The 12,500-nt window shown below is 48.6% G+C and overlaps 1 protein-coding gene across 9 annotated transcripts in view; it reads left to right on the top strand.

The window, feature by feature from the left end:
• LOC308322824 (transcription factor COE3) overlaps window positions 1-12,500 on the top strand; it is a gene marked incomplete at its 5' end in the record, with an annotated part of 134,074 nt that overhangs the window by 36,839 nt on the left and 84,735 nt on the right. For all 9 annotated transcript variants that reach the window (XM_080774297.1, XM_080774292.1, XM_080774290.1 and 6 more), the window contains one exon: window positions 415-483. In XM_080774297.1, coding sequence (XP_080630423.1) covers window positions 415-483 — 69 coding nt within the window. The remainder of the gene's footprint in view (window positions 1-414; window positions 484-12,500) is intronic.

Raw genomic sequence — 12,500 nt, 5'->3', positions numbered from 1 at the left:
GGTGAAGAGAGTAGAAATCGTATCTGGCACTGAGCTGCTAGCCACATTGTTCTGTTAGCCAGGCAGGCAGGCACACACACACACACACACACACACACACACACACGCACACACGCACACACGCACACGCGTGCGCAGACGTTGCTCGCCGTGTGCCCAGTGCTGACGGGGAGAGTAGCCAATTGCTAATTGTTCTGGTCAGGGAGTCTGCTCAGCCATCAGACAGGCTCTGAGTTTCACATTACAGCACTTTACAATACCTGTGGAATGGGTGATATGGCACTGTTTAATCGTGCGTGCGTGCGTGCGTGCGTGCATGCTGTGTGTGTAATGTGTATATACAATGTGTGTGTGTGTGTGTGTGTGTATATATAATGTGTGTATATAATGTGTGTCTTGTGTGTTTTCTTCTAGCCGGTGTTGTGACAAGAAGAGCTGTGGTAACCGCAACGAGACGCCCTCTGATCCTGTCATCATCGACAGGTAGGAACACTGTCTCACTACCTCTCTCTCTGTGTCTCTGTGTCTCTCTCTCACCACCTCTCTCTCTCTCTCTGTGTCTCTGTGTCTCTCTCTCACTACCTCTCTCTCTCTGTGTCTCTCTCTCTCACTACCTCTCTCTCTCTCTCTCTGTGTCTCTGTGTCTCTCCCTCACTACCTCTCTCTCTGTGTCTCTCTCTCTCTCTCTCTCTCTCTCTGTCTCTCTCTCTCTGTGTCTCTGTGTCTCTCTCTGTGTCTCTCTCTCACTACCTCTCTCTCTGTCTCTCTCTCTCACTACCTCTCTCTCTCTCTGTCTCTCTCTCTCTCTCTCTGTCTCTCTCTCTCTCTCTCTCTGTCTCTCTCTCTCTGTGTCTCTGTGTCTCTCTCTGTGTCTCTCTCTCACTACCTCTCTCTCTGTCTCTCTCTCTCACTACCTCTCTCTCTCTCTCTCTCTCTCTCTCTCTCTCTGCACACACACACACACACACACACACACACACACACACACACACACACACACACACATTAACAATGCGTGTAAAAAGTATAAAACGGGGCATCAATTTATATATATAAAAAAACAAACAAACACAAAAGATTCTGTCCAACATGTCAATTCTGATCTCTGATGACTTTCTCCAGCCTCTGGGGGTCAATCAAGCTACTTATCAAATCCAATTCTCCTGTAGATATCGAACTCTTCTCAAGATTATTGAACCGGGGCTTATCTGTGAGTGACAAACCTCAGGCTGTCGCCGTGCGCGTCACTTTCTCCACCAAAATGCCCAGCCCACTCGAGTCTGGCATTCATTGAATACGTCACGATCGGGGCTTCATGTTTTGCATGTGTACGCGGAAGGGGGACGCAGTTTTCTTTCCAAATTAACTTAGATCTTTATATTTTCCCCCACACAGTCCATACTGGACGTTTGTCCAGTATGGGGATGGAAGCCACTATACAGCCAGGCAGGGCCAGAGTCATAGCGTGGATTCACTGACCGTACAGCCAGGCAGGGCCAGAGTCATAGCGTGGATTCACTGACCGTACAGCCAGGCAGGGCCAGAGTCATAGCGTGGATTCACTGACCGTATAGCCAGGCAGGGCCAGAGTCATAGCGTGGATTCACTGACCGTACAGCCAGGCAGGGCCAGAGTCATAGCGTGGATTCACTGACCGTATAGCCAAGCCAGGCAGGGCCAGAGTCACAGCGTGGATTCACTGACCGTATAGCCAGGCAGGGCCAGAGTCATAGCGTGGATTCACTGACCGTACAGCCAGGCAGGGCCAGAGTCATAGCGTGGATTCACTGACCGTATAGCCAGGCCAGGCAGGGCCAGAGTCATAGCGTGGATTCACTGACCGTATAGCCAGGCAGGGCCAGAGTCATAGCGTGCATTCACTGACCGTACAGCCAAGCCAGGCAGGGCCAGAGTCATAGCGTGCATTCACTGACCGTATAGCCAGGCAGGGCCAGAGTCATAGCGTGGATTCACTGACCGTACAGCCAGGCAGGGCCAGAGTCACAGCGTGGATTCACTGACCGTATAGCCAGGCAGGGCCAGAGTCATAGCGTGCATTCACTGACCGTACAGCCAAGCCAGGCAGGGCCAGAGTCATAGCGTGCATTCACTGACCGTACAGCCAAGCCAGGCAGGGCCAGAGTCATAGCCTGGATTCACTGACCGTATAGCCAGGCAGGGCCAGAGTCATAGTGTGGATTCACTGACCGTATAGCCAGGCAGGGCCAGAGTCATAGCGTGCATTCACTGACCGTATAGCCAAGCCAGGCAGGGCCAGACCCATAGTGTGGATTCACTGACCGTATAGCCAGGCAGGGCCAGAGTCATAGCGTGCATTCACTGACCGTATAGCCAAGCCAGGCAGGGCCAGACCCATAGTGTGGATTCACTGACCGTATAGCCAGGCAGGGCCAGAGTCATAGCGTGCATTCACTGACCGTATAGCCAAGCCAGGCAGGGCCAGACCCATAGTGTGGATTCACTGACCGTATAGCCAGGCAGGGCCAGAGTCATAGCGTGGATTCACTGACCGTATAGCCAGGCAGGGCCAGAGTCATAGCGTGCATTCACTGACGCGTCAGTTAATCCACGCTATGAGGCTGGCCCTGCCTGGCTATACGAAGCCACGTCCTTGGCGTTGTTAGATGAGTCTGGCTATACGAAGCCACGTCCAGTTAATCCACGCTATATGAGTCTGGCCCTGCCCTGGCGATACGAAGCCACACCCTTGGTGTTGTTAAGCGTCACATACTCTCACCAACTGAGCAGCTTCGGCAGACTTTCAGATTTGGATTCAGTCTGCGTATATACGACGTTTGAGCACTCTGCAATCAGTTTTCACATTTCACAATTCTGACCAAATTCTGACATTTCCTACAAAATATACACCTCATCATAAACAATTCACAGTTACAACCGGAGCCATGCGTATAACGATATTTATTCTTTATGAAGTCCAACACTGAACTTCATCCTTGATTACTAATCCAGCGTTCTGTGTCGTCCTTGGGTGCTATGTCTGTCAGTGTGTCTGTCTGTGATTGGTCCTGACATGTCGGCCAATGAATGACCTCCTCGTGGAGGGCATTGGGGTTATTACCAAATCCAAATCCACGCTGGCTCGTTAGAGCGGCCTTGGAGAATGGCCAGCGGACAGGAGGGAGACTGACCCTCACGTACACACGCACACACGCACACACACACACACACACACACACACACACACACACACACACACACACACGCACACACAAACAGACAAAGCCAGTGTTATTTTAACTCATTTGTACACTCTGACAGATACATGCTGTAGATATGGACACATGAGAAGACACAAGGATATGTATTTACTTAGGTTCTCACATGCACGAACGTACGCACACACACACACACACACACACACACACACACACACACACACACACACCACACACAGAGGCAGAGTCACATGTGCCACACAAGCTAGTCCCCATCCATGCACATCGCACACACTTGCATATGCACGCACGGCACACAATCAGTCAGTCAGTCAGTCAGTCAGTCAGTCAGTCAGTCAGTCAGTCAGTCAGTCACTCACTCACTCACTCACTGATAGATCTTACATTTAAAACATTTTGATACCCCCTCCCCTCATGCTCTCTCTCTCTCTCTCTCTTGCACGCGTGCGCACGCACGCGCACACACACACACACACACACACACACACACACACACACACACACACACACACACACACACACACACGCACACACGCAAACAATTCCAAAGTGTTTACAGACGACAAACCCCGGTATGTGATTTATGGTGAGCCGGGCCGTATCACTGCATTTTAGCGGCCTATTAAGAGATGCAGGATTTATGGGCGCGCCGCCCCTAGCCCCTTAAAACCAGCAAATAAATTAGCCTGTCGCTGAGGTGGAGCTACGGCTGGCTTCGTCTGCATGCAAGTGTGTGTTGGTGGATTCAGTGTGTGTGGTTTTGGTTGTGGCGGGGTGTGTACACAGCGCGAGTGTGTGGTTTGGTGGAGTTGATATGTGCTTTTAAAAGGGGGGGGTTCTGTGTGTGTGTGTACTGTGTGTGTGTGAGTGTGCGGTTTGGTGGAGTTGATAATGCTTTTAAGGGGGGGGGGGGGGGTTCTGTGTGTGTGTGTATGAGTGTGTAGTTTGGAGGAGTTGCTATGTGTGTTCTAAGGGTCGGGGGGTTAAGTGTGTGTGTGTGTGTGTGTGTGTGTGTATGGTTTGTGTAGTTGATATGTGTGTTTTAAGGACTATAGGGTTTTGTTTTAAACAGCCAGGGTTTCAGTGTGTGTGTGTGTGTGTGTGACTGTGCGTGTGGTTGTTTGAGTTGATATATGTGTACTAAAGGGGTAGAGGGTTCAGTGTGTGTGTGCGTGTGCATTAAAGGTGGGGGTGTGTAGGTTACTGGTGACCCGTCATGCAGATCCCAGCCATCAGCGGTCACTGTAAAACAGCTAATGTTGTGATGAATTCATGGAGCCATCAGCGGTCACTGTAAAACGGCTAATGTTGTGATGAATTCATGGAGCCGCGTCTCGTTGGGCCCCGCCCCCGGTTGTTGTGTGAAAACCATGCTCTGCTCAGGGCCGTAAATCACCCCCTCTGTCTCTGTGGTGTTAGCATCCTCGATGATACAACACGTGCGTGCCATGCGTGCGTGCATGCGTGCGCGTATCGTCTCTGTCGGACGGAGATGTATGTCCAAAACCTTGTTGTTGTTGTTATTGTTAAATAATTAAAAACTAAAAAAAAAACTTTCAAAGTAGTGAAAATTGCTATAATCTCCATGCTCACAATTTGCTATTTTCACTCTATATACTTTTGTGTGACACTCTTGTGTGATGAAGTCTACAGGAGGGCATTTGTTTGGGAACGAAAACATACAGTATAATAACACTTATACTGTATTATGGAGAAAGAAATAAATATGGAGATAAGGATTCTGCCCGACAGTGACGATGTGCACCTGAATTATAGTGTATTCATGGGTTGTGTGCACGTGTGTGTGTATTAGTGTATTCATGTATGGATGTGCGCACGTGTGTTTTAGTGCATGTATTCATGCATGGATGTGCTGTGCACGTGTGCACGCATTCCATTATGTACACATACTCGCACCTGTAAAAAAACACATAAGTGAGGGGCGCCTTGTAATGTTTGTGTAAACGTTTAAAGTCCATAGACTTGGCCCCCTTTACCATACCATACCTATACCACCTTTTTATATATAGCACAATTAAATAATAACAAAGTTGTACCAAAGTGCTTTACAGTAAAACATAAAAAAAAAACACAACTTCATTTAAAAACATACACGGTGTCACTTCAAAGTTCAAACATCAGAAAACATCTCATGCTGTGCTTCATGGAAATACCAAAGAATAAAGACAAAACTTGAGGTGTGATTTTAAACACCTGAACGGTGCAGGGGGCTTGTCTTATGTATACAGAGGCAGCTCATTCCAGAGCTTGGGGAGCTGCCACTGCTAAAGCCTCATGGATCCCTCTGAACTTCTGCCTGGTTTTTGGCACCACCAGGAGAAGCTGGTCAGAGGACCCAAGGGTCTGTGTGGGAAGTGGGAACATAGAGTTTCAGCAATTCAGAGAGTTAAATGGGTGCAAAGCCGTTTAGACACTTGACAGATCCGACCGATATGCCCATAACGGTGCATGGGCATACAGGATATGGGAGCGACTGACTTCAATCTCACAATGAGCTACCGTACCTACGATGTGAAATATGCAGGTTTTTATGTGCTGTGTAGTTGTGGGGAAGTTGCGAAACATGCAGAAAGTTGCGAAAAGTTGCGAAATATATATGCAGGGTTTTGTGTGATTTTGTGTGGTGAAATATGCAGGGTTTTATGTGATTTTTGTGTGGTGAAATATGCAGGGTTTTAAAGTGATTTTGTGTGGTGAATTATAGTTCGGGAAGTTGCGAAATATGCAGGAAGTTTGCACGATTATGCGCCCCTTCTTGAAAAAAAGTTTCACCCCCTGCATAATCTGCGCCATTTGGCTGATTATGAGGTATGAATTATGTGATCGCTTAATCGGGATTTTTCTGGAGGGACTAATTGTTGTGCATGCACTGCAAGCCTCTGTGGAGAAGGCTTTGGTCTCTCAATGCAGTTGTTGATCTGATTCTGAGGTGTTCATCACGTCGGTCAAACCTTAACCCATTCTGACCTGAGATCAGATTCATACGAGGTTTCCACTGTGGACACACACTGGTCTGATTAACCCATTCTGACCTGAGATCAGATTCTAAAAAATGTCAGTCGTTCCTTAGATTTTTCAAAATATAGTAGACCTACAAGCTCATATGAGCTTGTAGATCTGCTATTTTTCAATAGCTAAAGCATAACATAGTGCTAATACCAAAATGGGTGCCCGCCAGAATGGGTTAACACAAGCTCACGTCCATTAGAACAGAGAGAGGGGGGGGGGGGGGGGGGGGGGGACCGATGTTCCTCTCAGAGGTCGGGGTGGGGGTGGGGGGGGGGGGGGGGGGGGTGTCCAAACCATGAGCCGAGCGCTTTGTTTCCCCCGCTGTCGCTTAATGGCCCGAATACTGCCGAGGCAAGCAGGAACGCGCCGCCAGACCCCCATGAAATATAGGGATCCGGGCCGTAACACAGGTGTATTACACGCTAATATTGCAATTAGATGGGTGGCCAAGTTGCCCAAGTGGGCAATAAATGCTGTGGACTGTCAGGGACATGCGGGGGGCCTAGGCCCTAATTACCCAGAACACACCTCTTCATGTCCCCACCCCTCCCTCCCACCCCTCACTCTGACCATCACCCCTCTGGCTTTAATGTTCCGCCTTACATGAAAGTCGTGCCCTCTTCTAGACACACACACACACACACACACACACACACACACACACACGCGCACGCGCACGCACGCACACACACACACACACACACACACACACACACACACACACACACACACACACACACACACACACACACACACACACACACACACACACACACACACACACACACACACACACACACACACACACACGTGCGCACCGCCACCACCACTGCTGCATATCGTTTCTCTAAGGCCATTTGCAGCTTTGATGTCATCTGTGGAGAGGTGAATTGGTGAGGAAGATGGAGAGTGGTCTTTGGCACATTTAACCCCCACCTCCCACCCACCACCCCCCACCCCCCCCCCCCCCCCCCCCCCTCCCTCCCCACCGCCCCAGAGCTTTCCATTATGTGTGAAGCGTCCTCCAGCTCCCTATGGCGTCCCACCAGCGGCCATGCAGTTCGGGGAGGAGACCCCAGTCACCCTAACGATCCTAACGAATGTGAGTGGCTCTTAGCGCCGTCCATCACTCCCGGCTTATAGAGCGACGAGGGAGGAGGGCAGGTCAGAGGAACTGTGGAACGTCCAGCTCATACTATCCATTTCCCCTCAGAAGGTTCTCCACACTGGAGTGGGCCGGACCACCTTGGGGGGCAAACGTTGAGAAACAGTGCCCATGAAGAGAGATGGTGAAGTCATATATAGTAGTACTGCCCGAGCACATGGGTGGGATGTGTCCAAAAACTGTCTGTCTGCTCATTTCAAATCGGGGAGAAGCCGCTATACGTACATCGCTGCAGGACAGGTGTTTGCGTTTGGGTTTGTCTAAAATGCGACTGCCATGTGACTGCCATGTGGGTTTCCACTCCTAACCAAGTATAGCTCCAAGGGGAGAGCACATGGTTCACAAGATGCAGCAGCTATATACACCATACTATATACACCACTGAAGGGCTCTTTTGTTAAAAACGGTGCCCTGAATGCAACGGGACCTGCGTGCGTCCTGGAGGTTTGACTCAAGGACTATCCAGTGGGGGGGGTGGGTGTAGGTAGGTGGGGGGGACGTGTGTGGTCTGGGGGGTAAGTCATTGGGGGGGGTGGGTGTAGGTAGGTGGGGTGGGACGTGTGTGGTCTGGAGGGGGGGTTATCTGCCCCTCCGGACTCTTCCCAGCAATCGTAGCCTATTGATCGTGGAGCGAGGCCCATCGGTGCCGACCAGATTAAGAGTATAGATTTACAATAAAAGCAGGACATTACTCGGCAGCCTGGCTAAAATTGAAAGAAGGGAGAGAGAGAGAGAGAGAGAGAGAGAGAGAGAGAGAGAGAGGGGAGGTGGGGGCGAGTGAGAGAAAAGATGAGGTCCTGGAAGAGAAGGAGATGAGGAGAGGAGGAGATGAGTCAGGGGGAGTCAGGGGTTGCCTGGAGAGGGTCTTGGGGAGGCTGCAAGGTTTTATGGGTAATTTGTGGTCGGGTTACATCCAAGGAGAAGGGTGACAGTGGTTACAATGGGGCCAAGTGCTGCTACATGATTTCACGTTTAGTTTTATGTTGGTTATTGAAGGGAGTGTCGATGTATGGACAGGGCTTTAATGCCCATTTTATGACGCTGACATTGCATTGTGGGTAGTGTGTTGACACCGCCCGTCTCCTGGACCTGTAATGGGGGCGACGGGGTCGAGACGCATGGGGGGAGTGAGCGGAAATGTAGTGCGTGTGCGTGTGCGCGCAGTGCGTGCGCACGTGTGACAGCATTTGGTTGTGTAAAATATGAATGGAGGTTTTGTTGTTTGGAGGCTCCGTATACCAGCAGGTGATGTGGTCTTCAGGCTAAATTATTCACCGTCCGGGACACAACCTATAAGCTACAAAAGAGAGCGAGTATGTGACTGAGAGAGAAAGACAGGGACAGAGAGAGAGAGAGAGAGAGAGAGAGAGAGAGAGATGAGAGAGAGAGAGAGAGAGAGAGAGACAGAGAGAGAGAGAGAGAGAGAGAGAGAGAGAGAGATGTTGTTGAGGGTGTCACATGCCTCAGAGCTACCTTTTTGCTTAATTTGACCAATCGGAACAAGAGTAGCACAAGAACAATGAGAACATTTACCGGGTGATATCTCAGATCTGCGCACAATCAACGTATTTATTTAGCAAGCTTTGGGTGTACTGACCTTCTTCAGGCATCATGCCATATAGCCAAAGGCTTATATATGGATATCTGGGGCTCCTCCTTGGCATGGAAAGGTTTGGGAACCCCTGTATTGGCATGTCTGGCTATACAGCCACACCACAGCTGTGAGAGCCACACTAATAGACATGTGTTTGCTCTATATGCGTTTTCCACGTGTCCAAGGAAGCAAAGTCGCTTCTTACATTTATCTGTATGAGTGTGTGTGTGTATGTATGTAATGTACTGTATGTATGTATAATGCAACCATGTTTGTGTCTTACGAGCGCACGCACACACACGTGTACTTATGTATTCATGTGTTTTGTCTGGGTAGTCAGCAGACGACCTTGAGGCTTTCTCCACTGAGGCTAAGGAGGAAATATCAATGCTAGTGTTTGTGGTTCGCCCCTCTCTTCTTTCATTGTGGTGTCTATTCCACACACAATCCCCCACCGACCACCCCCCTACACACACACACACACACACACACACACACACACACACACACACTCGGGGCTCCTACAAATAGAGCAACCACACACAGCCACAGTGGTGATGGTGCCTTACCCAGGATAACCCGATCGCCTTTTTGGTGCACGATTGCAAAACCACAAATAACGGTTAGGATTTCTCTCCATCTTAGGAGAGCAAACACTTTACAACGCTGCTCTTCAGAAGCACCGCTCTGACAGGAAAAACGTTTGTAATATTAATCTCGGTGCTAAAACGTATTTTTTTCACGGGGGACGGGGGACGTCACGACATGCCGGTCCCCGCAGTATAGTCATGCATAGAGAATCCCTCCTCCGGGTGCCTTTCAAATATTAAATCCCACTATTACCGAGGCCCCCGTGTATTCACGGCCCTGTAGTGTTTTTAACCCATTTAGACCCGAGGACCGTTCTACACAAATGCCTTTCTCAAATGCATTTCTCAAGAAAACGGTTCTACAAATGCCTTCTTCTAAATCCTGACGATTTAGAAGAAGGCATTTGTAGAACCGTTTTCTTGAGAAATCGTTCTCATATATATACATTTTCATGTCAAGGACCCCCCAAAAAAATATATGTAATTGGCCGCCGACCCCCATCTGAAAATATGTTGTTCCAGGGACTTCCCTGCAGACGCAAAGATTTGAGTTAAAAACTTTCGCTCTGAAAGAATATTGTATTCAAAGATTTGTGCCACAAAAAAAAATGTGCAGACCTACAAGCTTGTAGTGCGGCACTTGGTGCCGCGCTATATGAGCTTGTAGGTCTGCTATTTTTCAATAGCTAAAGTCTAACATACAGTAAGTAATGCTTAAAACACCAAAAGGGGTTCCCGCCCAGACTGGATTAACCATTCTGACCGGGAACCCGTTTTGGTGTTAGCATCACGTTATGCTTTAGCTATTGAAAAATAGCAGATCTACAAGCTCATAGCGCGCCACGAGTGGCGCGCTACGAGCTTGTAGGTCTGCTATTTTTGAAAAATCGAAGAACGACTGACATTTTTAGAATCTGATCTCGGGTCAGAATGGGTTAATCAAGACCAGTGTGTGTCCAGTGGAAACCTCGCATGAATCTGATCTCAGGTCAGAATGGGTTAATGTGTAAAAAAGCAGCGGTTCTTGTGAAGGATGGCTGTAACTCCACGGCCGGGCGGCTCTGCTTCCAGAGTGGCTTCTTCCATGCCAGTCGTTTCATGCCAGTTGATGATGATGTTGATGATGATGATTATTATATTGATGATGATGGGAACAGAAGTGGCATGTGAGTGTCACTATGTCCCACAAGTCGCCACGTCCCTTCAGACCACCAACCCCCCAGTCTATCTTAGTATATACAGTATGTCTGTCTGGGTGGTTCCATTAAGCCCCATGCAGCGTAGCCAGGGGCCCCTGCAGCGGGCCTCGGGGCTGAGCCAGCGTGATGTGATCTGGGTGGAAATGTTCAGTGGCCCAGGGTGCCTCCACAACCATTTACCACCTAGGAAGAGGGAAGTATTTAACCCATTCTGACCTGAGATCAGATTCTAAAATGTCTTCTATACATCCTGACAGTTTTCCATCTGACCTGAGATCAAAATGTCTTCTATGTCAGATTGTCAGTCGCTCTTCGATTTTTCCAAAATAGCAGACCTACAAGTTCATAGCGCGCCACTCGGTGGCGCGCTATGAGTTTGTAGATCTGCTATTTTTCAATAGCTAAAGCATAACATGATGCTAACACCAAAATGGGTTCCTGCTCAAAATGGGTTAAGTACACACAACAATGAAGGAAAGGTATATCACTCTGTCGCAGCCTCAAGGTTGAGTCCATGTTCGTTTTGCATCCAGCCCCCTTTTAATGTTGTTTTAGTTTACTATAGTATACTATAGGCTGATGCCCGTGTATAGAACGATGCATGGCCGTTGGGAACACATTGCATATTGGAGAATTATTATGGTGTTTGCAATATGTCGAGGCACAATATCGTTACACCGACTCTGGCCACAGCTGCTGCCTCAAGCCTTTTTGGGGGCGTTTGTCCCCCATCCCCCCACCGCCTCCCGCCCCCCCCTCCTCTACCTGTATTTGGATTTTGGAAGACTGGGAATAAAAGTGACAGCCATATAAAGCGCAGCATTCTTCCCAGAGTTTGAACATTAAATGTCTGGTGGCCGGACGAAAACGGCAAATGTGCACGGCTCAGCGCCTTGTCACACTGCAGGCGTTTGTATAGCGTACTGTAAATACACAGCTGTAGAGAGGCCCACGGACTCTACTAATAATAATAATATCTCAAAGATATTGTTGAGTATACTTGAGATGCTTATACATGAGCATGAGAGGAAACGACAATTAAAAACAACTTTATTAGAAAACATAAATGAATAAATAAAACGGTAAGACAATTCCTTGGTCTATATAGCTGGCCGTGCCCCAGACGTAAAACAATCTCCTCCCTGACCTCCACTGAGATCACAAACCAAGCCTTTTCCTCCACTCTGAATCCTCTTCAACTGGTATTAATATGCAGTGCCAACTGAAAATATCATATTAAATTTAAATTTGAACAACACCCCGGGCTGAACAGCCACAACAGAGAGTTCTCCCCTCACAAATACCTCCCGTCTAGTCCACCATTAATGACCATGGCAACAACTATACTGCCAGTGGTGCGTGCGTCGTGCGATACGGGCACAAACTACAAGCTATCGTTGACCACAGGTGGCTTTTCGGATGATTTTTAGCCGATTTCGGCATCAGGGTGTCAAGGCTCTTATGCTAACTGCAACACGCTGCACACACATACATACAACACCTTTTCCCAAAACACAACAGAGATAGACTCACAGCACAGTGTGTTTGGTGAGAGAGTTCGTCTGAAAGCACTGTGTGTCATGCTGTCATTCTAGCCTCTTTCCCTCACTTCAAAGATATGCGTCATATTAGAATCAATGCCAAATATGATTAATTGCCCACCTGTAGGCTCATTAGCCGTCTTAGTGTAGGCATCCTGCTGAG

Source organism: Protomyctophum bolini (genome assembly GCF_963924005.1).
Source record: "Protomyctophum bolini genome assembly, chromosome: 10".
In the NCBI taxonomy this organism is placed as follows: domain Eukaryota; kingdom Metazoa; phylum Chordata; class Actinopteri; order Myctophiformes; family Myctophidae; genus Protomyctophum; species Protomyctophum bolini.
The sequence above is the reverse complement of the archived record's forward strand: the minus strand, read 5'-3'. Positions and strand labels throughout refer to the sequence as shown.